The sequence below is a fragment of the Rissa tridactyla genome, chromosome 22 (assembly GCF_028500815.1).
Source record: "Rissa tridactyla isolate bRisTri1 chromosome 22, bRisTri1.patW.cur.20221130, whole genome shotgun sequence".
Taxonomy (NCBI): domain Eukaryota; kingdom Metazoa; phylum Chordata; class Aves; order Charadriiformes; family Laridae; genus Rissa; species Rissa tridactyla.
The window spans coordinates 5,582,291-5,607,979 of NC_071487.1; the positions used below are offsets into that span (position 1 = coordinate 5,582,291).

At 45.3% G+C, this 25,689-nt stretch overlaps 1 protein-coding gene across 7 annotated transcripts in view; it reads right to left on the minus strand.

Moving 5' to 3' along the window:
- Positions 1 to 340: 340 nt before the first annotated feature.
- Positions 341 to 25,689, minus strand: part of ELAVL1 (ELAV like RNA binding protein 1) — a 46,266-nt gene continuing 20,917 nt past the window's right edge. For 5 of the 7 annotated variants that reach the window (XM_054182029.1, XM_054182030.1, XM_054182033.1 and 2 more), the window contains 5 exons: positions 15,439 to 15,542; positions 14,464 to 14,617; positions 10,781 to 11,006; positions 3,300 to 3,413; positions 341 to 1,961 (listed from right to left, as the gene is read on the minus strand). In XM_054182029.1, coding sequence (XP_054038004.1) covers positions 1,637 to 1,961; positions 3,300 to 3,413; positions 10,781 to 11,006; positions 14,464 to 14,617; positions 15,439 to 15,542 — 923 coding nt within the window. In that variant the 3' untranslated portion in view covers positions 341 to 1,636. Of the gene's footprint in view, positions 1,962 to 3,299; positions 3,414 to 10,780; positions 11,007 to 14,463; positions 14,618 to 15,438; positions 15,543 to 19,305; positions 19,371 to 25,689 lie in introns of all 7 variants that reach the window. The other 2 variants (XM_054182034.1, XM_054182028.1) reach the window with 2 other exon arrangements.

Below are 25,689 nucleotides of genomic sequence, written 5' to 3' on the forward strand. Positions count from 1 at the left end.
TTCGCGTTGGCTCTACCTTCTGGCAACCGAACTAGACCTGCACGTTGCCCAGCCAAGCCTCTAGTCGTGCACAGCACCCTCACGCAGCCTTTACCTGCCAGAGCAATCCTTGCCAGGTCTCCTACCAAAGAACCCCTGCGGGGTTACACCCGTCTCTACGCGACACATTTATTGTAGCGCTCTTGTTTCACGGCTCTTTCGCTTCTACTCATCTGTCAAAGGAGTAACTTAAAACTCTTAAAAGAGGAGCTACGGTTCTTTAAAACATCACTCTTTGAAAGCTGGACACTTTGTGCAATACTTAGCAAAAAAATAATAGAAAATAAAAAACAAAACAAAATTTGAGCAAAACAAAATCAAATTTAATGTTCTTAAATGCAAAAGTAAAAACAAACAAAAAACACAAAAAAGCAAAAGAAAATTAACAGAAACAGAACAACTCAAAGTTTCAAGGCAGTCTGCAGAAAACTTGGGGGATTAATCTTTAAATCTACAAATCAAAGGGTTTTTTTGTTAATATCTAACTTGCAAGTAGTAAGTACTTTTCTGCTGAGTGTTCAATAAGTAAAGCTAGTTGTCAAAACAAAATCCTATTAAAATAGAAAAATCTAGCACTCATTAGAAGGGATGCGAGAAATACAATGCTCAAATGTTTATAACTGGTTTTTCTTTTTTTTTTTTCTTTTTTTTTTTTCCTCTTTACAAAATAGAACTACCAAAGGAATTCAAACTATAATGATCTTTGAGAATGAGTAAGTATCTGGCTGCATTATAATGTACCAGTAAGTAGTGCACCATGCATTAAATATTTGGACAGAAGAGATTCGGTTTGATAAAGTAGCAACATATATTCACACTCTCGTTTTGGAGGTTTCATTTTGACTCTGAAATCTTCCCGGAGTTTCTTTGAAACTCTTTGGTCCGTTCCTGTTAGCAAGTGGGCTTTAAAAAGTCACGTTTCTAAAAAAACCTTTGAATTTTGACAGCTCGGCCACTGCTCAGTGTGCAACTTACCTCATCAATGGTGTTAAAAGTTATGCTGGCATGCTACTACTTACAAGACCTTGACTTTAAAAAGCCTAATCCTCAACTCTAGATACGTAGTAATGCATATTAATCCATCAAACAATTTACTGGCAACTAAAACATTAGTATTTCTCCACTTTTCTTCCATACTACTGTGTCTGGGGGGTAGAGAAGGTCAGGGGAATGGGTAAGAAAAAACCAACAACATAAAAAACAAGAAAATTAAGGAATTCAGCCTGATATTTTTCAGAAAATTCCAGTTTTTGCAGACAACATTCAATGGAACAAATGTTAGTCTCATAAGTGAAAGCATGCTTCAATTTTACCACCATCCAGAGGGTCTAGTTAATGCAATCTACTTAAGATTTCAGGGGATTTTTAACGTGTTTTAAATGAAATAACTTAAAGGAACTTAAAATTGGTCTGACATTGTGGGATTTCAAACATTTGAACATGTCAGTTGCATCCCAGAATATAAAACCTTTTTCACTTCTCATTTAGACTAAGACAAACACTTGTGAAAATTGGCGCAAAATGAGTTTTACACTAACAAAAATGTTTCAACTTCTGTCACTCAATTATCTATTCCATACAAAAAAGCACGAGCAAGTTATTTGTGGGACTTGTTGGTTTTGAAGGAAACCTGTAAGATTTTGTCCCCCAGGCGGTAGCCATTAAGACTTGCTATGGCCATTGCAGCTTCTTCATAGTTTGTCATGGTCACAAAACCAAAACCTTTGCACTTGTTGGTGTTGAAATCTCGAATAACTTTCACATTGGTAACCGCACCAAAGGGGCCAAACATCTGCCAGAGGATTCCCTCATCAGCATCTTGACCAAGGTTGTAGATGAAGATACACCAGCCAGAAGATGCGTTTCCTGGAACATTTACACCAGAAAGCCCACTCATGTGATCTACACCCATAGGAGAGAACCTAGCAAATAAAAAGCACAATATTTCATGTAAAAGTTCAATTCAATTAAGCAAATTAACTTGAATGGGAAGCAACTGAGAATGAATTATTTTCTACATGGACATCAAAACCGCCAGAAAGAAATGTTTCCCCATTCAAATTGACAATCAAATTGACAGCTGCCAGGAAAAAAAACCAAAAAAGTTAAGTATTCCAACTACTTTATCAACAGGGAACCAGCCTCCCTAGGAACAGGGAGGCAACAGGAGAGTTGCAAGGCACGACTACGTGATCGCCTTCACAGGGGACCCGGATCGATCTTGGGAACTCAGCCGGGCTGTTAAGAGCACTCCGGGGCACGAGCGCGGAACCGCTCGAGTGCGGGTAACAGGCCAGCGCCCCCCCCCACCCCCCCAGGGCCCCCAGCTTTGCTTCAAGCCACCCTCAGGCACCTCCCACAGATCTTGCATCCTACTTCTCTCGCCTCTAAAACAGCACGTTGGGAACTCTTAAGTCAAAGGGTTTCTTTGGGTTTTCCGGGGGCAGGGGCGGGGGGGAAACGTGCGCGCGTGTGTGTGTTTTGTTGTTAAGGCGTAGAGATTGTGTGTATTAAATTAAATTTCTTTTTGTTGTGGAGCAGAACAAAACCTGCTCCCTTTTCCACCCTAAGGCAGCAGGTGCGGGCAAACGCTCCCAGTACCAGCGGGCTACTAAATGCGCCACAACCCTGCGTACACGCAGCTCTGCGGCAGCTAAGGAAATGTTAGCGCTTCCTCGGTCGGTTCTCATTAGCTGGGACACCCCACATTTCTCACTACAGGATCCAAATCTCGGGTGTTTTATTCCTTAATACCAGTTATGCAGATATTACTGACTGCGGTAGCTTTCAAACATCAAAATAGCAGATCACATTTAAGTACACAGTTACAATTTCAGTAGGCGTGCGTGGTTTTCTTCGTGTTAATTTTTCACCAACTTCACACTAAGAAAACTCACCTGGCTTTACTGAACTGGATTTTGAAACCACTCTTCCTAAACCCTGCCTCCTGCATAGCACCCCAGCAGTATTTATGCATAACAAAAAGCAAAAACACTCTCATTTTTATGTCTTGTTTTGTATTATTGTCTCTTCTCCTATTACCTGCATCTCTAATTCCCCTTTATTCTAGTTCTTGTCCCCATCCTAGAAATTCAAAGCTTCCGAATATTTACTGCAATATTACAGTTGCACAGCTAAGCACTCAAAGGTCAGGAAATGGGAAAGTTAAGGTAAAAAAACCCCTCAATTTGATTCCTCGTGCTCATGTGTTATTTAAAAATGTGAGGTCGCATGATTGTAGAAATATAATTATACTATACCAGGGGTTCCCAAACTGTGGTGTACCACTGGTGATATGCAAACCACTTAAAAGCGGTACACGTGCTGCTCTCTGCCAAGAGCATGGCGGTGGCAGTTCCTGATTCTCTGCTGACCTGGAGGAAACAGGGAATGGATGTCTGGGCAGTGAACGCTGCATTAAGTGCCAAACGCTTCCCCGCTGACTTTTGTCTTGCCCTGCATAAAGACAGGAGCCGCTGCTGCCTCTGTAGGGAGGGAGGGCTGGGGGCAGCGTGGATGAGCAGGAGGGGAAGCAGAGCTGCGGCAGCACGCGCATCCGCGCAGGGACGTTGGCTCACGCCCAGCGTGGCACTCGGGTTGATGCACTCACACAAGAGAACCACTCGGTCACCATCTCCCCCCCCACCAGGCTCTCCAGTGCTCGGAGCTGGTTTCCTTGGACACCTGAGCTATGAGACCTGCCTGTACCCAGAGCAGGGGCAGGGGTGGGGGGTGGGGGTGCAGAGCCCGTCCCTCCACCGCACCCTCGGTCCTGCTGAGCACTGCACTCCGGCAGAGCCGACCTGGGGCCTTCGGGAGCGCGGTGGGACACACCTGAGCTCACGCTGCACATACTCACTGCCGCTGCCACTCTTGGCCAGCCCCAAGCAAATCCAAGTTTGGGAATCCTTGCACTATAGTAAAACTGAAAAAGCGGTTAAGAGTACCAGAATGTGAATGAGGCGCACTAATCCGTGTGATCTGATGATTATGTGACATATCTACTATTTATTTTGCTTTTATGTAAAAGTGTTCTTGCGTTTGCATGCTTTATATGCTTACTTTTCCTGACAGACACCTTCAGCTCTGTAGCTTCTTTCCATTTGAGTAACGATCTGGTAGGATGCATTTATCTTAATACCTGGGAAGCTTTCATCTCAACAGATCACCAGTCTTGGGTTCCTGCTCACGTGTTTGGGGAGCGGAAAAATCACTAAGCTCAGAACTGCGTGACGTTGGTTCCAGCAGTCAGTGTAGCTCCAAACCTGCTTGCCATAAAGCCCCGGGCTCTGCCCACAAGCCCACACCAACAGAACATCAAGGCCTGGAAACACTTGTAGAAGAGCAGCTGAGGGTTAAACGCAGGAAGACAACAAATCTAAACGCTTATTACAGGCAAAATAATTTAAAGTAGCAAATACCTCTGTTCTTTGGATACACTAATTTTCAAGCATTGTCCTCTCTTCCTGCTTTGACTCACAAAAATGTGGCAGGTTTATTAAAAACCAAAAACACCCAAAAACTGAAAAAAACAAACCTGGGTAAAAACACCCCTAAAAGGCCTGAAAAGTCATTTCAAAAAAAGAACAACCACAAGAGATACCACCTCACACATAATATCCCACTTACCCAGATTGAGCATGATTCTAAAGTGAAGCTATACTTTGCAAGTTCATGTGAAAAAGAAACCCTTCCTAGAAGTTTCCAGCTGGTTAAAAAGCAACCAGCAAAAGAAGAAGTTTGTAGAAGTGACAGTAAAGGTGCTATGGGATTAGAGCTATGTGGGAGGCTAAATTCACGTCCCGACTCGCATCCCCCTGGCAGCGTCGCACAGGAGCCCTGGCAGGAGCGAGAGCACTCGCACGGCGAGCGGAGCGGGCTCGTCCTGCAATTTGGCCACCCTGCTAAACCTGTGCTCATCCTGGCCGGAACCGGGGCAGGAGGGGCAGGAGGCGTCTGGATCAGCTGGGGACAACAGCCCGCAGGCAGCCAGGCACAGAGCAGCTGATGCGGAACACCTCTTCGCCCTCCAGGAAGAGATTTTTTTTTTTTTTTTTGACCACACAAATTTAAGATGACTCTTCGGAAGCTGTACTGTCTGATTTGGGCAAACACCACTAAAGCCCACAGAGATCCAAGATGTTTCAAAGAAAAAAATTTCTAAATCCCATCAATACTGTAATTTGAATGATTGCAGTCTTATCTCACTTACTGCTGGTGTCCTCATTTTTGTTTCATTTATTTTTATACTGTCTCTTCCACATTGCTTTTTCAATCCTCCCTAAGCAGCCGTAGATGATGTGATCTATGGATCGTTCTTTTAAGTCATGCTAACCTCAACATTCCAACATCTTGTGACATTATCAACACGGTATGTGTATTTTTTTTAATTGTAATCTTTTTCACCTTATAAGCTTCTCTACTGTTATGAGACAGACCGCTTCATTTAATAGCTTCTGGGATTATTTTAACGCTCTAGAGGACATAATCTCAGAAGTGACACTCCTAAATGAAAACAATTTTTTTTTTTTTTTAGTTCTATGGAAGTCCTATAAATTCTTTTTGCTGAATTCTTTTCACTGCAACCTGAGAACAGCTGTAGATACCATCACAGGTGGGAGCAATCCCACTGCTAATAAGCAGTAGTATTGTTTTTAGTAGTAGCCGATGTTGCCTTCACACACGAACTTGGCATCATAACCCCCTGCCCCAGGACAGGTTGGGGGTGACCCACTGGGGAGCAGCTCTGTGGAAAGAGACCTGAGAGTCCTGGGGGACAACAGGGTGACCATGAGCCAGCAATGGGCCCTTGTGGCCAAGAAGGCCAGTGGCTCCTGGGGGGCATCAAGAAGAGCATGGCCAGCAGGTGGAGGGAGGTCATCCTCCCCCTCTGCTCTGCCCTGGGGAGGCCACACCTGGAGCGCTGGGTCCAGTTCTGGGCTCCCCGGTTCCAGAAGGACAGGGAACTGCTGGAGAGGGGACAGCAAAGGGCTGCCAAGATGCTGAGGGCACTGGAACACCTCTCTGATGAGGAAAGGCTGAGGGATTTGGGTCTCTTCAGTCTGGAAAAAAGATGGCTGAGGGGGGACCTTATCAACGCTTATAAATACTGAAAGGGGGGGTGTCAGGAGGATGGGGCCAGGCTCTTCTCAGTGGTGCCCAGGGACAGGACAAGGGGTAATGGGCACAAACTTGACCATGGGAAGTTCCATCCAAACATGAGGAGGAACTTCTTTGCTGTGAGGGTGGGTGGCAGAGCCCTGGCACAGGCTGCCCAGAGAGGTGGGGGAGTCTCTGTCTCTGGAGACATTCCAACCCCGCCTGGACGCGTTCCTGTGCCACCTGCTCTAAGACAGCCCTGCTCTGGCAGGAGGGTTGGACTAGATGATCTCCAGAGGTCCCTTCTAACCCTATGATTCTATGATCTTTTTATTTTTGAATAGTTCCACAGAAGAGGAGCTCAGCTACGCTGATACTGGTCACATCCACTGTTTGCCTCACAAGGAACTTTTTCTCCTACAGCCTGATAAAGACAGGAACAACTTACTGTGTACAAAACGGGGCTTGCTGAGTATTCAGTGATACAAGCTCGAAGCCTGAAATAGCAGGGCATTAAATCAAACAGCCACAGAGCAGAGAGCAGCAGCAATGGAAACAAGGGGGTTCATTCTCCTAGAACTTTGACGAAATGCTACTCTGGATGAAATGTTTTCTTCTGAGGCATTGTCACCACAGACAACTTGCATCCAAATTACAAATTGGCGTAACAGTTGAAAATTTAAACAATTTCACTGGAGTGAAACAAAACAGATGTGTGGGAGCTGCCGGTGACAGGGTTAAACACACTACAGCCTTCTTGCATTTCCCCTTGATCAAAGAATTATCAAGAAACAACAATTCCCCTTCAGGCATTTTGGACCCAACCCATGGGCTGGGATATAAACAGAAGTATGCTTGCTAAAGTAAGCGGGAACTGGCTCCAACCCTGCACAAGTCTGAAAGCAAAACCAGCTGAACTGGGAATATTTGAGATTCGAAAAAACATTCTTCTAGCATAAAGCTCCGGTGAACCGTAAAAGCACAGGGCTTCCAAGGACTTGCCCTCTCAAGCTTTAGGAGCTAAACTCCTTAATTGCAGCAGAGCCTAACGCCTAAAGATCTGCTATTCTGTTTAAGTAAACAAATACACTCGAAAGAAACCCTCGCCCCAGATGTTTTATCTGTCCTCCAAACACAATCCCATGCTGTAGCATCATTCCTTCTGGATGGCAACGGAGCGCTTGGAAAACCACGGCTCAGAATCAGCCAGGCCAACCCCGGGGGACGAGGCATCGCCACCCGTTCCTGATGCGAGCCCCAAATACCACAGTAGCTACAAAGGATTAACGGAACACGAAACAAAGGGTCTGAGCGATATCTGTAGGAAATTAATAATTACAAATTAGAGATGCTAAAGGCTTAATCCTGGCTTTACAGGGATATGATGGAACAGGATGAAGCGTAATCAAAATGTCAGTTTAAGTATTCAACCTCTACGTAGCAGAAACCACAACTGTAATTTATACCAACCGTGAGCTCTTCGGAAGCAGCTTATCCTTTCATCATGTTTTGTTCACCGCACAAAACAAACAAGACTCAGTCCAAGCTAAGGTTCCTAAGCTTTACCACAGGGTGAATTATTACAATTCATAAAGTTCAGCATCTTTTAAGGAAGACTCACTAGAAAAAAACTGCAATTGACACCAAAGGTGGGAAGAAAAATCAGAAGGGCTGCGGGATGGATCCATCTGGTGTGCATACGCGTGCGAGTGAGGGAAGCAAGCGTTAAAGTTCTTACAAGTCTGTGACGAGACACAAAGAGAGACGTGGACAGTACTTGTCCTCAAACCAACTGGTGAATCTTGCCTCCACGGCATGTTCGTAAGAGCATGGCTTAACCCCGAACTGCTCTGTTACTGCCTCTGCCGATCTGTAGCACCTAGACATCTTCAGCCCCTTCTCCACCAGCAAGCCTGTAACTAGGAGCAGAAGTTGGCCAAAATGCATTGACAGATGAGTGCCGGGCACAGACAACTTGAGCGGATGTAGTTGCCACAGAAGCAGGGATAGAACAGAAAGACACAACGTTTTCTTTCACCTTATCCCCACTTGTGAAAACTCAGGCCTGTAGAAAGGCAGGAAATGCAGGCAAATAGCGTTAATGCTGCTCTTAATGGTACCATCAAAGAACAATGAACAAACCAAAGTGGAACCGAACAATAACGAGGATGATGGTTCATCCAGCTTGGAGGTGTCACCGAGGTTAAGTCGGCCTGTGCCCTGCATCAAAACTGCTTCCGTAGAGAAAGAAAAAAAGAGATGGGTCATTGTCCTAGGAGACTCTCTCCTGAGGGGAACAGAGGGCCCAGTACGCAGACCGGACCCGCTTCCTGGGGAAGTCTGCTGCCTCCCTGGGGCCTGGGATAAAGACGTGAAGAGAAAACTCCCTGCCCCGATGTGGCCCTCAGATTCTTATCCATTACCGATTTTTCAGGTAGGCAGGGATGAAGCTGCTAGAAGAAGTCTGAGGGCAATCAGGAGAGACTTCAGGGCCTTGGGACAACTGGTTAAGGGATGAGGAGCACAAGTCGTGTTTTCCTCTATCCTTCCAGTTGCAGGGAATGATGAGGGAAGAAAGAGGAAGAGCCAGCAGATCGGTATCTGGTGTCACTGGCAGAATTTTGGGGTTTTTGATCATGGGTCAGTTTACACAACACCAGGCTTCTGGCGACAGATGGGGCACACCTGTCTCAAAGGGGGAAAAGGATCTTCACGCAGGAGTTGGCAGGGCTCACTGAAAAGAGCTTTAAACTAGATTTGAAGGGGAAGGGGATAAGAGCAGGCTGGCGAGAGCTAAGCCCGGGGGCAGCACACCAGTGTCTGAGGGACGGTGTGCTAGCAAGGTCCTTCTGTCCGCCGTCTCAGTGGAGGAAGGGGACGGTGACCCACGTGGCAGCAAAGACGCGAGGGTTATTGATGCGTTAGAAACCATGGAAGCGCCTGACAATGGTCACATGGGAACTGGGGCTTCCCCAGAAGAAGAAGGTGGTGAGATCAATAGCACAACTGAAGTGCATCCACACCAGCGCACGCAGCGTGGGCAGCAAACAGGAGGTGCTGGAAGCCACTGTGCAGCAGGAAAACTGATGTAGTTGCAATCACAGAAACATGGTGGGATGACTCCCACTGGAGTGCTGCAAGGGACGGCTACAAACTCTTCAGGAAGGACAGGCAAGGAAGGAGAGGAGGTGGGGTGGCCCTGTACGTTAGGGAGTGTTTTGACTGTCTAGAGCTTGACTGATGGTGACAATAGGGTTGTTTATGGGTAAGAATCAGGTGAGATTCTTTTCTAGACCTCCCAACCAGGATGAGGAGACAGATGAAATAGTCTGTAAGCAGTTGGGAGAAGTCTCACAATCGCAAGCCCTTCTCCTCATGGGGGACTTCGACTTAGCAGATGCCTGCTGGAAACACAGAGAAAACCGTCTCAGAGGTTCCTGGGGTATGTGGAAGGGAACTTCCCGACACAGCTGGTCAATGAGCCAACTAGGGACGGTGCCCCGCTGGACCTGTTGTTTGCCAACACAGAAGGACTCGTGGGCAATGCAGAGCGATCGTCCCCCTGTACTCGGTGCCTGTTCAAAGCAGGGACACCTCGAGCAGGCTGCTCAGGCCTGTTCCAGCCAGGTTTTGAGCCTGTCCAAGGACAGATACTCCACAGTCTCTTTGGGCAACCTGTTTGATTACCTTTAGTGTAAAACAAAGGTCTCATTGGAGACACGCTACACCTTCACTGCAGACACATCACACCTAGCTGTTCTTAAAACGCTAAACTAAAGCATTATGGAACGGTCACAGCAATACTGGAACAGAAGCACTCCAAAAAACTATTCGAGGTTTTAGTCCAATTTTGTTGAGCTAACTGGACACCTCAGAGGAAAAAAAGGAAAAAAAAAATTATCAGCAGGGAAACACTATGCTCAGAACGTCTCATGAACACAACAAAGCCAATTACTTAACTGCAAGACAGTAAACATGATGCATTCTCCAGAGCACAGGCCAACTATCAACACCCTCCTTTAAGCAACTAAAGCAAGTCAAATTCCAGCAATTCATACTCAAAGCAACTAAGGCAATTCTCACAGCAAAATACGAAGTATCTTCCACAGCTCTGGAAGCAGACAACGCTGCAATCACTCAATAACCTGACTGAACGTACCAGGACTCAAGGAAAGATATCCCACAGAATCTTTTAATCAGAAAAAAGGTTTTCCTGTTTTTCTGTGACACCTCCCTGCTGGAACCAATGGTTCAGAGCTTTAATTAAAGTTGCCAAATTATATCTGCGTTCAGATACACGGACTCCAGAATGGGGATCTGTTGAGACAGGCATCTACCAACACCCATCTGGAAACTGCTACCTTCTACCATCTCACTGTACACTCAGTTGTAGAAACAGACACCGTAGTGTATGTACCTTTACATAATTAACTTCAATATCAATTTTACAAGTAAGATTTTACTTTAATCATATTTTAATTCAACACTTTATTTACAAAACACTGCAGGACATATAGCGCACTCTGTATTCATTCACACACGCTGCCATGAAGGTACCACCGCACAGCTGCCAGGGTACAGTTTCCCAGACGGACACGGGATTAGCAGGACAGCCTTAAACGCATTATTCTTCCTAACCTACCTGAATCTTTGCGCCTGGTGATGCACTGGCCCTCCAAACCGTCTAGCTGGTGAATGACACAGCTGCGATAACAGTGCCACATTTTTGTTCTGGTTAGGATTGGCTGCAAACTTCACTGTAATGGGTTCGGTGGAACCTGGGGGTTTGTGACCATTGAAATTTGTAATTGCCTCTTCTGCTTCTGACCTTTTGTCAAACCGGATAAATGCGACCCCTCTGGACAAACCTTTTAACCAAACCAATAAAAAAAAAATAAAAAAAAAAAATTGAAGTTCAGGATAAACTCAAAATAACTTTGAAAGCAAAAAACAAAAAAGTTAAATATTTCTATGGTCACAGCTTTCAAGTTCTCTACATTTACTAATGTTTCTTCAGCAGCTAGAGGATAAAGTACAAAATTAAGAAACAGAAGACAAGTTAACACATTTCGGCTATAACAAACACAGTGACGAAAACACTTAATAAAAAATTCCATGAAATCCATCACCAACTGACATTCCCATTAACCAAAAAAACCTCCCAACATTTTAAATGAATTCCAGAAAGAAAAGCATTAATTCCAGTCAGTTAAAAACAAAACAAAACCCCTTAGCTTCGATTACTTTAACGCTAAAAAGCATCTGCAAACACAAAATTGACACGGATTTTTCCAGATGCTTTCAGTTTTCCACACTGAAAACACACTCCGTTTCGCAGACGAGGATATGAAGGTCTAACGCGAATAAAGCGGTTGAACTTCTGTAATGAAGAGATCACAAGTTCACTTACATCACGGTCATCATTTCTAGCTGTCACATACATACCTTGTTTTTAATTCATTAAAAACTGATTAGGACTGACCCCTCGGTAACCGTACTGAGAGTCACGCTGCTGTTAAACACCTGCGTCCCTTGTCCCTCGCTCCAGCCCCGGAGACTGTTACCCTCCTGACTGAGGTCAACGTCGTGCCCTGGGAGATCTCGTCCCCCACTCTCCCTTCTCACCTGTGACCCGACCTTACTCTGGAAATATCAGTTATCACAGTGAAGCTAAAAAGGTACATTTTGTTTAAACTGCATTTCCAAAGCCGCAAAGTATTACGGCTAGACTAATTCTAGTGCTTTACCAACTCTTCGGAAAGGGCCGTATCAAACACTGACATGTTATCGCTACTCTACCTCCACGTAGGGCAATCTTCAAACATAGCTTCAGAAGCTGTTTAAGCTTCTCATAAATCACAAAGCTGTTTTAACAGCTGAACGCTATTTCCTGTATTTCACAGAAGGAAATGCAGCACGGCAGAACCCTGGGCGTGCGGCAAGCAAGCAAAAGGGAATCCACCCCCTACAGCTACCCATGGAGTGGTCTCTAGAAAAGGCGTATTTTCCTCCAGGGCACTGGGAGAACTTCCGTAAATAACAACTCCTCTTATTTACTGCATGTTGTTAAGTACGCAGAGCCACTGCACTTTTTGAAGACCAGAACTGCAGAACCATGGCGGGAGACGGCCAGCCCCAACTGTGCAGCTGGCGTTTCTAGAGTGATCTGCAAAGGAACCGACCTGTGAAGAACGTATTCCGTTTTTTGATTTCTTGTTGGTTACTTCCTAAACAGGAGGCTGGACCAGGTCGGCTCATCAAGGTAGAGCTGAAGGCACTATCTGCTCCAAGGGCACTGAGATGGAGCCTCTCCGGGCCAGGGGGAAGCATCTGCCCTACGCCGGGAGGGCACAGAGCAGCAGCATCGCCCAGAACTCAGCCAGGACCATCCCAGAGCCCAACATATCTTACTTCTTCTCCACTGCCATGCTGTTCCTCTTAGTGCTTCTCACTTGATTTATCGTAGCGTTCATTTAAAAATATAAATGTTGTAGGAAAAATATTTTTAAATCAGATTAATTCTCAGAAGCTAGAGAACAAGCTCTGCTGAGAAGGTACATCTAAGAGCACAAATTAAATTTATCCTAACAGACTAGATCAAGATATGAAAGGCAGGTTTTAATGCCAACACGTGGCTACATTCTTGAAGTGAAGAGAAACCGAGGCTATGCGTGCATTAACCTTTATAACTTAACGGAGCACGTCCTTCAAACAATACATTATTAAGGTTACTTGAAAGCAAGCGGCATATTCTGGGCTGACACCAAATTAGACAGCATCTTGCCTCAGCACACCCAAGGAAAACTGTAGTATTCCTGGAGAGATTTTGATTGTACAACTCGTGTACCCTCATCTTACAGCTCTGTCAGAGACAGATCGTAGCTATCTAGACTCCGCTGGCAGCCAGAGAAGGATGACTGTTTGGGACAGGTCTTACAGTAGGTTTTCTGTGCTCTAGAACTCGTCTTCTTGCTTCTGCCTACAGCTGTCACCTAGCTCTAGGGACAGAACCACACAAGTTGGACAAAATGAATCCTTTTCTCTAGGAAAGGAAGGGCAGAATTTTCCTCACTCAACACCTGAGCGCCTACAACATCAGTATCCAGATCTCTTCGTGTCACCTCGGATTTCTTTTACGCGCAATGGCATTTCCAGTGTGGTCTGACCAAATCCAAATGCTTGAAAGCGGATGCCTACTCAAGGAGCTAGCTCTGACGGAGATACTTAGACTTTAGCATTTAGTCAGATTAATCCCACCAAAGGCTGCCGATGGCCTACTCCAAATTAGTCAATTCCTCCCAGAGGCTGAAAGTTGCTGCCTACCTACTGCGTATAACTGTACATACTACTGTACATAAACCTCAAACGTGCAATTGCTAAAATTAGATTGTCTTCTATTCTAATATAGCACATGCATAATTAATGAAAGAGTGTATTTGTAGAAGTTCTCTCCAAATTCACACATGATATATGGGCTACTCGAAAAAACACAGAATACCTAAGGTTACAGGATACTCTGCAGTCATACCGCCTGAAATAATTAGGTAAGAAATTAAAACTCTGTGGAAACACATTGTAACACTAAATCAGAATTACCAGCATAAAGGAAATCCTTACCTTTGGTCTCTCCTGAGCTGAGTGCTTAACTAAGCAACTTCTCCCTTTGCTTTCTCTGGGTTCCCCCCGCCCCCCCCCCCCAAACAAAATACATTCAGAAAATTCAAGAGGGCAGTTCTGAGTGTACGAAGTTCATTCTTTTCGTTAGCAGTAACCAAAGAGGACTGCAAGACCCCGCAAATGCGTTAAAATATGAGGAAATTGTGTGAGTGAGTTCCAAGTTGGTATAAAAGACAAAACACATTGTTGTTTTGCTTTTTAATATGTACCTATGGCCTGGAATTTACCTGTGGGTAACAGTTGCACTTGTGTAAGGTAAAGGTAACCTTAGCACTCCAGACTACAAACACTGCCCAGAAGCCCACTGCGCTACAGTAGCGTCAAGCGTCAGAGCGAGAGGGCAGATTTGGCAAATCAGCAGCTCAGCCTGGCAAAACTGACAAGAACAGCATAAAACATGACACGAGGTTTAGACCGTAAGCTTGCCAAGGAGGCAGTGTAAGTCATTCTGTGTTTTTTAAAAAAAAAAAAACAAAAACAAAAAAAAACATTGGGAAAGGATACCCCATTAAAATTATTTCAGTGGTTGACACCAGATGTCACGGTTAGTTTGTGAAAGTCTAATTTAGCTTAGGAACGACCAGTCTCTGAAACCCACCAAACATGCCGTACGCTGCAGTTTTAGGAAGCCAGCACAACGGAACTCACCTGTAGTTTGATCCACAAGCACACGCGAGTTGATGATGCGTCCAAAACGTGAAAACATATCTTCTACGTCTTTTTGTGTCATTGACCTTGGCAGTCCACTAATATATAAATTAGCATCCTTGATAACTTCAGAACTTGGACGAGCATAGGAAACCTTTACGAAGAAAAAAAAAAAAAAGGTACATTCAGGGTGCAAATAGGAAAGAGTACGTTACTTTGTCACGAGCCACTTTAGTTTGTTCCCCACTAAACAATGCAGGCGTATTTTTACTGGAGTTCAAAAAAGCAGAACAGGGAGAAGACGGGAGGGGGAAAACGCCCGAACAAAAAGAGAAGAGTCATGTCCCTTTATAACTCCATTCAATTTGGGCTTATCCAACAGGTAAAGAATATAGTGGCATTGCTATAAAGAGACAGCAGGAGACTAACAGCGATGCTTCCAACAAACGTATTTGCTATTTTGATTAATCCCTGACTGAAGTTCTGACTCAGGTACCGGACCTGTCAGTAACCACAGATCACACCAAGAACTCGTGCTGCCAGTGTATTTTTTTTTTTAAAGCCTCATTAAAAGATTTTACCGGCTGGAGCGCAGTTTTCTATCTTAATTTCTGCTTTTAGAGAAAGTTACAAATATCACCTAGGCGTGTGTGACTTCCTGCACGCACAGTACTGGCTGTTATTTTGGAAAAGGAGTGCATGTGTAGTAACATGATTTAAAACAGAGATCAGCAATATCAGCCACACACGAGTTCAAAAGCCTGGCAACAATTTGGAATGATCCCACCTGCTGCTGTAAAAATGGTGGGAATGAAAAAAAGGGGATCTTTGAATTACAAACCCGAGAGACTTAAGAGCTCACTTCACTACTCTCAGATTCTACCCTCCTCGCAGTCAGAGGCCACGCAGGCCACCAGAACGCAGTTTATTAGAATGCCATTTTCACAGAAGGAGGAAATAATCTCGACATCCTACCTTGATAGTTTTTGACTGAAGTCTGAGGCCATTCAGTGTGTTTATTGCTCTTTCAGCATCTTTTGCAGTAACGTAGTTCACAAAGCCGTAGCCTAAGCTGTGTCCTACGTGGAAGAACATTTTTTTAAATTAATCCTAACAAAAGAAAGTTATCACCATCGAGGTTAAAGGAAATGCAAATGAGAAAAAGTGAACTCGACATAAACGCAATCCACACAGCAAATATTTAAATAGGCCAAAGAAGCGTCATCATATGAAGCAACTCAAAGCTCTTTCATTTGCCACTCTGGATATCCCTCGGTCTCCAAGGGCAGCGTCTATCAGACAGCACAGATGATCCAGCGACAGTAAGAAATTCAAGACTAAAATACCGACTCTGAACAGTCTTGTAAGCTTAACGGGTGTGGGACCAAGGCAAGAATTTAACAAAGTTCACAAGTACAAACTCTTGTAGATAAAGAGCAGCAAGGGAGAAAGTGTCAACAGATGAACCGCTGGGTAAGGAATCTTCAGGTTACTCATTCCCGGGCGGCTATTCCTCCTGGAGACAAGGGGGGAAAAGTTGTTTTCAATCCCTCATACATTCATAGCGCTGATGAGCAGCGAGTCTCCCAAACGCAGGACGAAACTGAGGAGTGAAAAATTCCCTTCAACGCACACATAAAGTGATAGTACATGAATTGCAAGTTTACTCTTAACTCTCACAGAAAGAATTTGAGAATAATAATACAAATCTTTAAAATATTTAAGGCAAAGGATATTTATTTGGATATTTATTTGTTCTGCTTCTATGTCCAACCCCCACAAATGCTACCGTCAATTATAACACTATATATATACTAAGATCATTTTGGGCTGCAATTTCCCAACAATTAGAGGCTCTTATCACTGTAGACCTAAAAATAGCTAAAATATTTTCAAGACTGTCTCAGTGCAATAAAGCAACTCCCATTCAATAAAAGACGCACCTTTTTCAGACAACTTCTCCTTGTCTCACCCAGATCTATGGGATTTTCCAAAGCAAACTGTAAGCACGCACAGGAGAATGTGCTATTTTACTTTAACAATGTATTATTTTTAAGTTATTATTCAGCTCAATTGTTAGGCTTGAGAACACCAGAAGACACAGCTAATCATTATAGTAGAGGATTCTCTTCCAAAATAGTGCCCTTTTTTAATGGCCAAGCGTGGCTCTGCAATAGCCTTAGCTGGCAAGGAAGTTTTCTTATGCTTTCCAGACATCTCAGAACACCAAATATACCACCCCTACCCCCCCACCCCCCCAAAAAAAAGTGATATGGTGATTATCGCAGCACAAGATGACAAAGAAACTGAAGAAAGGGGCTGTAACAGACACCGCAGATTAATTCCATCTTGCGAGAAGAGAATCCCCTGGGTACTGAAGGAGTTGAGACCTACAAGTCTAAAAGCCCCGAGGACGGGAGGAAGCTCCAGATGCCCCTGGCAGCGCTCCCACGACCGCACACGGGAGAGACTGACCGCAGAACCCCTGCCCCGTGCCCTGGCACGTCCCCTGCCTGGCTCTGCGCTGCTCTGAATCCGAGCAGAGCAGTCACCCACCTAAACCCAAACAACAGCATTGCCCGCTTCCTAATACGCTCCTTCTATAAACAGTCCCGCTTAATTTTACTGTCTGCTAAAGAAGCCAGATCCCCTTTGTGTCCAACCCTCCCGCAGGAACAATATCCTGTTCTCTTACAGAGCGAGTGTTAAATCATCTCCACTGGCACAGATGCGACTCTCCTGATGCCAGACGCTTCTGCACAACTGTAACGGCAAATCACTCTGACAGCCGAGCAGGATTTAACTCTGCACAGGAAATAAATAAACGCAATAAAAGCAAGATCTCAGACACCAGCTTCTGCACCTTTATCCCTTAAGGATCTACAGATAACATTGATCAGGATTTTACAGACGTATCTTACACGTACCTACAGCACAGGTTTTGCTGATTTCTTTAGAACATTCATTTCCTGTTTTATTAGTCAGAGATGGTCAAACATTCGGATCAAATCTGGTTAGTCTACAATCCCTTACCTACTGAGACTCTTTTCCCCTGATTAAGAAAGCAAGTAATTTAACAATTAGAAAAACATTTAGCACCTGGACCCTGGCTTATTTCTTTTTTTAAGTTTAAGAGTAGGCAATGACTTTTTCCCTCCCGAGAGGGTGGGAAGAGCCTGACAGCCCTCACAGGTCCAGCACCTGCGCCGAAGGCTCAGACCACTGGCCACTTTGTAGACGCTTCCAATCTGTTCCAAAAGCCACATAAATGTGAATATGCCAGCAAACCAATGAATAGAACCAGGTCCTAATAAAGTTTACGGAAATAGACCAGGGAAACAGAGTTCAACAAGACTTAAGCACTCCGAATCTGCGCCACTGAGCCCTGGCAGTCAGGGCTGTCACTGCCCAGGCAGACGCTGCGCTGGGGAGGGGGGACTATATTCTCCCAGCAGGGGAAGAGCAGCAGTATTCCCCACCGTATGCATTTATTAACCTATCTTCAGCACGCTGAGTCACGGAGATCAGGGGCTCGGCCTCTGAACTATTTTCTTGCAACGAGCTGCCGGGGAAGGCAGCAGGCGGCCACCCTCACTCACCAGCAGCTTTCTTGCAAAGCATCGGACAGGTTACGTATTTATGCACCGTTTGAAATGAGCGACAAGGGAGATTAGCTAGTTAGTTTTGGTTTTATCCTGGGTGTAAGTAACAGCACTCACGGACACACGAGACCAAAAGCGACCACACGATCTGGGTCCAGTCCCTGTAATCACAAACTCTACATATTCCCTTTCCCTAAAATGTAAGCGAGCCTCATATTAAAAGCAGTCGGATTTTTGTCCCAGGCACTCCGATTGAAAGCATGTTCTACTGTCCTGGTTTGAGGTAAAACAGAATCAATTTTCTGGTTTGTAATTTCACTTTTTAGCTGGGCCTCTTCTAACTGACTAACGTCTGAAATTAACAGCATCTTGTTCAGAAACTGTTCACTCTCAGAGGGGTAAGACCTGATCGTACCAAGGAACGGTGCGCACAGAGGCTCTTGCTTATACTTATTGCTGTACCAACCAAGGGCAGCGAACTTCGCCGTTTGCCCCGTTAGAGGGTCGGAAGCGGAGAAGCGCAGAGGGGTCCCACCTGCAGGGAGGAGCAGACGGGACAGGGGACCCCAAACCGACCATCAGGGTATTCCATCCCATCTGCACCACGCTCGGTGTAAAAGCTGAGGGATCAAAGGGGCAAGGGGGCTCTGGCTCGTTCTTTCTTCAATGGCCGGCGTCTGAGGAGGACCCTGTCTGTCCGTCTGCCTTTGATCCCGATCCCAGCATTCCTGACTCTAGTTCCGGAATTCAGCTCCCATCCTTCGCTGACTCCAGTCTGGGATTTTCCCTGTGTCTGCTGGTGACGCGATCGCCATCCTGGGAGCTGGATACGGTTTTGTGTCTATTGTATATGGGTTTTTTTCTTTAATTTTTATTATTCTATTATTATTTACTATTTTCTTATTTATTATTATTTTCATTAAAGTAGTTTAATTCTTTTTCTAAACTTGTGAATCTCCTTATCTCTTCCTCTCCTCTCTGAGCACGGGGGTGGCAGGGGGGAATCTGTCGCTCTGATCGGCCAATCCGGCCACAACCACGACATCTACAAACCCCATCCAACGCTCTCCTTTCCTAAATGCGGGTCTTCATACTTCATACCCACTTGTTCTCGTGCAAATGCTGCCCTTGAGCTCACACACACTTATCCTTCCAAGTGTCTGTTCCCTAAAGCACACCCAGGCAGTGCCCATATCCCCTTGGCTTTCTTCACTGGTTTTGTCTGAGCAAAATTCCGCACCTTCTCCACTTCTCATTTGATAGAGGTTGCTCAATGACTGTTCCTTATCAAGGAGTTTGAATGCCCTGGGAAAAGAGAGCAGGGACATAATGGCGTTGACAGAAACAAACACAGATTAAAAAAAGAAGGGTCTGAAAAGCGGCAGGATTACAACAGTTACCAGATTTTCTCATATTCGCTGTAGGCATTTGACAGTGAAGTTCAGACTAAAGACCAGAAATCACAGTCCTGTTAACTTTTACCTGCCACTGGATAAAAAAAAAGAAATCAATTATTTATCTTTCTGTACAAAAATTAGAATACAGACCTTCCCTCTTAGACTATACTCACCACCTTCAATTTACATCAGTGTAATATGAACTTACAGTCTTCCAGTGCTAAAAAACACCAGGCCACGCAAAATTGACAACATATATTACATTACCTTGCTCTAAATACTTAACACCCTCAGTCTCAGCCATCTCCTGCCGTTCAGTTACTAGTTTTCACCTCTAAACAGCCGAGGATATTGAACACACGACACACTCGTCACTGCAAGAGGCACGTTACACCCTTCCGCTGACGGTCACTCTTCAGGAACGCTCTCTGCTGCACAGTTTTACTCCGTATTCCCTCCTCCTCAACAGGACAAACTACCTTCCTTCTAGGGCATGCCAGAAAATACATACGGAATCAGCACTTACACAGCGTTAGGATTTCTGTCAAGTGTTGCTATCCCAGGCAAGGACACAAGTTATTTGCTTTATTGTGATGTTAAGGACCTGCTAGAAACCTACCCTGCAAAAGGAGGCATTACTGTAACAGTTTTCAAAGCGTTTTAGGGGACAGTAATTAAAAAAAAACCTTCAAAAAGGTTTCCGTAAATGCAAATCTACTCAAGAGACAAAGATTAAAAAAACCAAACAAGGAGGTCCTTATCTGGATGAATAATTAACAAAGTGACCATAAACCCTAGTTTTAAGCAAACTACTATACTCCTTCAGCAGAAAGAATCTAGTTTTGTTGCCACGACAAAAAGCCCTTTCACGAGAGAGGGCACTCATTTCTTTCTGTGCATCACTTGGTTTTCTGTCCATGTCCCCGCTTCCTTTCCCAGCTCCCCGAGACACACGCCTTCAGTCACCAGCTCCTTTCTCATTCCCCTCCCGCTACCGCCCCACAACTCCAGTTTCACTGGGGAGCCCGACACGAGACCAGAGCTACCACTTACTGTCCACTTCGCCACAGCCTCACTGCCCCCCTGAAAGCCGCTAACGCAGATCCTGCCCATCCCACCCTTCTCGGGAAAACCTAAATTTACACCTGGCTCCTGTTCTGTCAGCGCACTTCAGTACGAGGGCGTCTGAACTTATGGTTTGTTTTCTGAACTGGGAAAAAGCGTTTTGAGATTAAATTTAAAATGCTCAAGGAAAGAACACAGAAGGATGGAACAGAACTTCCCCAATGTCACTCAGGGGAGGATGTGGCATCTTGGAAAGAGAGTTGGGTTTGGGTTTTTTTTGTTTGTTTGGCTTTACAAAATGTGCTGTGAGTGATAACCAGATAGCTTAAATACGAATGAATGCATAAAGAAATACCAAGTCCAAATGCCTGATACCAATGTGCTGAAAAAGCAGAATTCAAAGCAGCGGCTCTGTAGTTTCAGAGGATGAGGACAGCTTAGAAGCGCTGAGATGCACCTTGTGCGGGCTTTCTTTAGTACAGGTCCACTACGGTGCAGCTGGGGATACACGAGCACACCAACCCCCAGGAAAGCGCAAGCACCCTTACATCAAACTTCCGAAAAAAGGTTGTGCCGATGCAGAAGTGCGGGAAGGCAGGACTGGCAGAGCAAGCCATCAGGGGGCTGTATCCTAAGCCCTGAGACAAGTCAACACTACGCGTGCAGCATCTTTTGTTTCCTAACGGCCAGGAAAACAAGCAGATGTGGCAGCGGAGTGGCCTGGCGAAGCAGGGAGCTCATGGCAGAGCTCCAACGCAGACAACAAGTGCACAGTCGAGGGAAGAACCAACGGCCTACGACAGCAGGAACTTAGAGACACCTCCACGCAGTCTCAGGGAAGCCAGAGCCCAACTGGAGCTGAGGCTTGAAAGGAATGCAACCAACCAACCAACCTCAAGGGGAACGAGAAAAGCTTCTCTTGCTGCCTGAAAAAGGAAAATGCAGGGCAGCTGCTGAATAGCACGTGGGATTTGGCGAGGATGGTACACGACACCTTCTTTGCCTCAGTCTTCACCGACAAAGTCTAACAGGTCTCTTTCTCTCTGGGAAAGAGTTCAAGGAGAAGGACCAGTGGATGAAGATCAAGTCAGAGACTGATTGAGAGAACCTGACCCATACAAATCCATGGGGCAAGATGAGCTCTTTCTAAGGGTGCTGAGACCCCAGGCTCATGTCCTGCCCAAAACTCTTCTCTATCATCTTTGACTGGTCATGGAAATTGGAAGAGGTCCCCAGCGACTGGAGGAACGCAAATGCTCCACCCATCTTCAAAAAGAGAACAAAAAAACAAACAAAAAGAATCCCCACACTCTACGTGTATGCCTGCAACAAGTGGAGTTCTGCAGGGATCTATCCTGGGACCTGCTGTTTAACCTCTTATCCATGACCTGGAGGAGGTGATGGGAGCGTGCTCTCACAAAGGTTGGGAGGAACCTGTCAACACCCTGGAGGACAGGGCTGCCACCCAGAGGGACCTCAACACACCGGAAGAAGGAGCCAACAGGCACCTTATGAAACGCAGCAAGGACAAATGCAAAGCCCTGATCACGGGAAGGAAGAAACCCTGGCAACACCACAGACTGGGCACTTACGGGCTGGAGAGCAGCTCTATAGAAAGGATCTGGGACTCACGGTATAGAGCAAGGCAAGTGTGGGCCAGGAGCGCGCTATGACAGAGAAGGTTAACAGGACCCTGCACTACACCAACAGAGAAATACAACCAGAAGACAGGAGGGAAGAGGTCAATGTCCCCCAATACAGGAAAGACATTGATAAACTGAAGCGAGCTCAGCAAAGGTCCACCAAGATCCTCAGTGGACTGGAGCAGGTGGAGGTTTGCAAGATGGGGTAAAGTCCTGAGTGACCTGGTCTGACCTCACAGCTGACTGCTCTCAGCAGGAGGCTGCACTAGTGTCCCTGCACCATCCTGTGATCCCAAACAACAGAAGGAGGAACACAACACCATGTTACTCTGAGGTTCTTCCAGTTCTACCTGACAAGGTCTTTTTGAAATATGCACAGAATCATAGAATGGTTGGGGTTGGAAGGAACCTTAAAGATCATCTAGTTCCAACCTCCCTGCCCTGGGCAGGGACATCTCCCGCTAGACCAGGTTGCTCAAAGCCTCATCCAGCCTGGCCTTGAACCCCTCCAGGGATGGGGCGGCCACAACCTCCCTGGGCAACCTGAGCCAGGGGCTCCCCACCCTCACAGTAAATAATTTCTTCCTAATATCCAATCTAAATCTCCCCTCTTTCAGTTTGAAACTGTTACCCCTCATCTTATCATTACGGTCCCTGATGAAGAATGCCTCCCCATCCTTCCTGTAGGCCCCCTTTAGGGACTGGAAGGTCTCCTCGGAGCCTTCTCTTCTCCAGGCTGAACCCCCCCAGCTCCCTCAGCCTGTCCTCCCAGCAGAGGGGCTCCAGCCCTTTTATCATCTTCATAACCCTCCACTGGACCCATTCCAACAGGTCCATGTCCTTCTTGTGCTGAGGGCTCCAGAGCTGGTCACAGCACTCCAGATGGGGTCTCACCAGCGCAGAGCAGAGGGGCAGAATCACCTCCCTCGCCCTGCTGGCCACGCTTCTTTTGATGCGGCCCAGGATGCAGTTGGCTTTCTGGGCTGCCAGCGCACATTGCTGGCTCATGTTGAGCTTCTCGGCCACCAGCACCCCCAAGTCCTTCTCCTCAGGGCTGCTCTCAAGCCATTCCCCACCCAACCTGTATTTTTGCCTGGGATTGCCATGACCCAGGTGCAGCACCTTGCACTTGGCCTGGTTGAACTTCACGAGGTTCAGCATATAGGCTGTCTTAATACATCTAAGGGGGGATGTAACAGAACTGAATATTAATGAAAGGCTTAGAGAAGGTAAAGAATCACACTCTTTTCTCCCTCACAATATTTTCTTCCATGAATGGAACCACGTCTAAATTTTGAGTTTATTTCTAGCATAGTCCTTAAACCAAAGCCTGGAATTACTAAAACTGCTACATGGCTAGCAACACAGACTCTGCCAATTTTCAGTGGACTAGTTATTCTGTCACACGTTTTTGGAAGCATCCATTCTTATAGGCTATTTTTAATTGAGTGAAAACTCATTTCTGTAGGTTTCCACTAGTTTTCTTCTGTCATTTTTTTTTTTGTCCACTGGTCTCCGGAGATGATGCTGGTTTCTAGCTCCTCCTTATGTCCTTCAGCCCAATGTTAAATCTCTGCTCCACATCGTAACTGTTAACCACTTTTTCACTTTGATATTCTAAATGCAAACTTCAGAACCTGACCTGTTCTACACGCACTGCTTGGCTCGACTTTGGAGACAAGCAGTTGCTATTTGTTACCCCCTCGGCAGTTTTTGTTTTTATACTACAAGGTGTCCTTACAAAAAAAAAAAAAAAAAAGAAGGAAAAAAAAAAGAAAAGAAAGCAGCTTCTTGAAGCATTTTGGTCAAAACATATTTTTGGACGTGAAAAAGAATCTCAAGTATTTAATCACTGATCTTCAAAAACTACCAGTAGAAGGGCATGATTTTCCATTACAAGTCTATGCCGATCAAACACTACTATCACAACACAGAAGTGATTCTATTTATTACTAGTCTACCACATAGCTCACAGGATATTTTTGAAAACACAAGGAACACCCCCGTCACTTAGGATATAGATTAGGCGTCTCAGCTACTCTGAAAACAAATGAATCTGAAGCTAAAAGTCATTGCTGGAACCAAAACCTGTCTCTTGATGCAGTCCCCAAGCAGCCAGTCCTCCGTTCTTCAGCAACGGCCTTACCCCTGGCTTCACCAGGGATAGTGCAAAGCGGCTCTGCTTCTGGGAAACACCCCCATTCTCTCCCACCGACACCATGGTGAGCACCCCGAGTCCCAGAAAACTGGAAAACCCGCTGTTTGAGATAGAACTAAGTACAGTAGTTTAGTACAGGTAATGAAGTAGCACGTTCATCTTAAAAGTCACTTTCACTTTGCCCCGAAAAAAATATTATATTATAGTTTTTTTATACAGATTTTGGAAAATGGAAGCAAGTCGGGTTTTGGTGTGCGTTTTTTTCCTGAATAACTTCTTGACGCCACAATTAATCATTCTGAAGGACTTTTTACAGTTCTGCTTCATCTCCAGTTCAGTCATAAATGCTGTCCAAAACCACCATTAGTCGCGCAAACGCCAAGAGAGCCGTGCAGAAATGCCACAGGATCAGGCCGGGGGACAAAGCTCCGCCTGGCCGGGCAGCCTGGTGTCCTGCTGAACCCAGCGAGACGCGGGGGGACGCACCGCGCTGCTGCGAGGCCGTGGGCACCACACCACGAATCGCTGCACCACGCTCCACCACCACTTCAAGCACGTCCTTTAGAGAACCGATCCAAAAGCTCGGGTTTGTATTTAAGCACTTCCACAATACCTGTCTACGGTCAGCGTCAACGCCACAGCTCGGTCCTGTCCTCCACCGTAACTCAATTCAGCTTTTTTTTTTTTTTTTTTTTACAGTTTCTGTGACTAAGACCCAGACTGCTCTCTGAGCCAATTCCTGCTTCTGCTTAAGACTTAAACCCAGCACGTCTTACTGAAAAGGCTTTTGACTGCAACAGAAAGGAAACAAAGAAAACACCTAGTTTTACTGATAAGGATTTTCAAATACAGAATGTGTCCCCGCTGCTTCATTTGGCTCTATACACCAGGACACAAGCCGCTTTGTTCCGTGGCCAAACGATGAATAGTATCATTTATGGAAGTTTAAGGGCAAAAATCGCATTGAACAGGTTGGAAAAGCCTGACCTTCAAATAACGCAGGAAAAATTACAACTTACAAATCAAGTGGCCTCTCCTCCATTTGCAAAATAAATGGCATTTGCCTTGAAACAAAGATGACTACAAGCAATTCCAACAGACGCTTCTTGAGAAAAAAGTCAAAAGCTACAAAGGTAACCTGACATCAGTTTGTTCTTTACCCCGGCTCAGAGACACCTTCAAGAGACCTCACCGTCTCCACAATATTTAAAAAATTTGACCATATACAGCAGGAGTGACAGCTTTAAATCCTGAAAACAAAAGTTTTGCTATTTTTAGTAAATAATTTCATTTAATGAAGCCCTTCCACGTATCGTTTCTATATGTTCTCATCACATTTTTTTCCCTTTCTCTTATTTCCA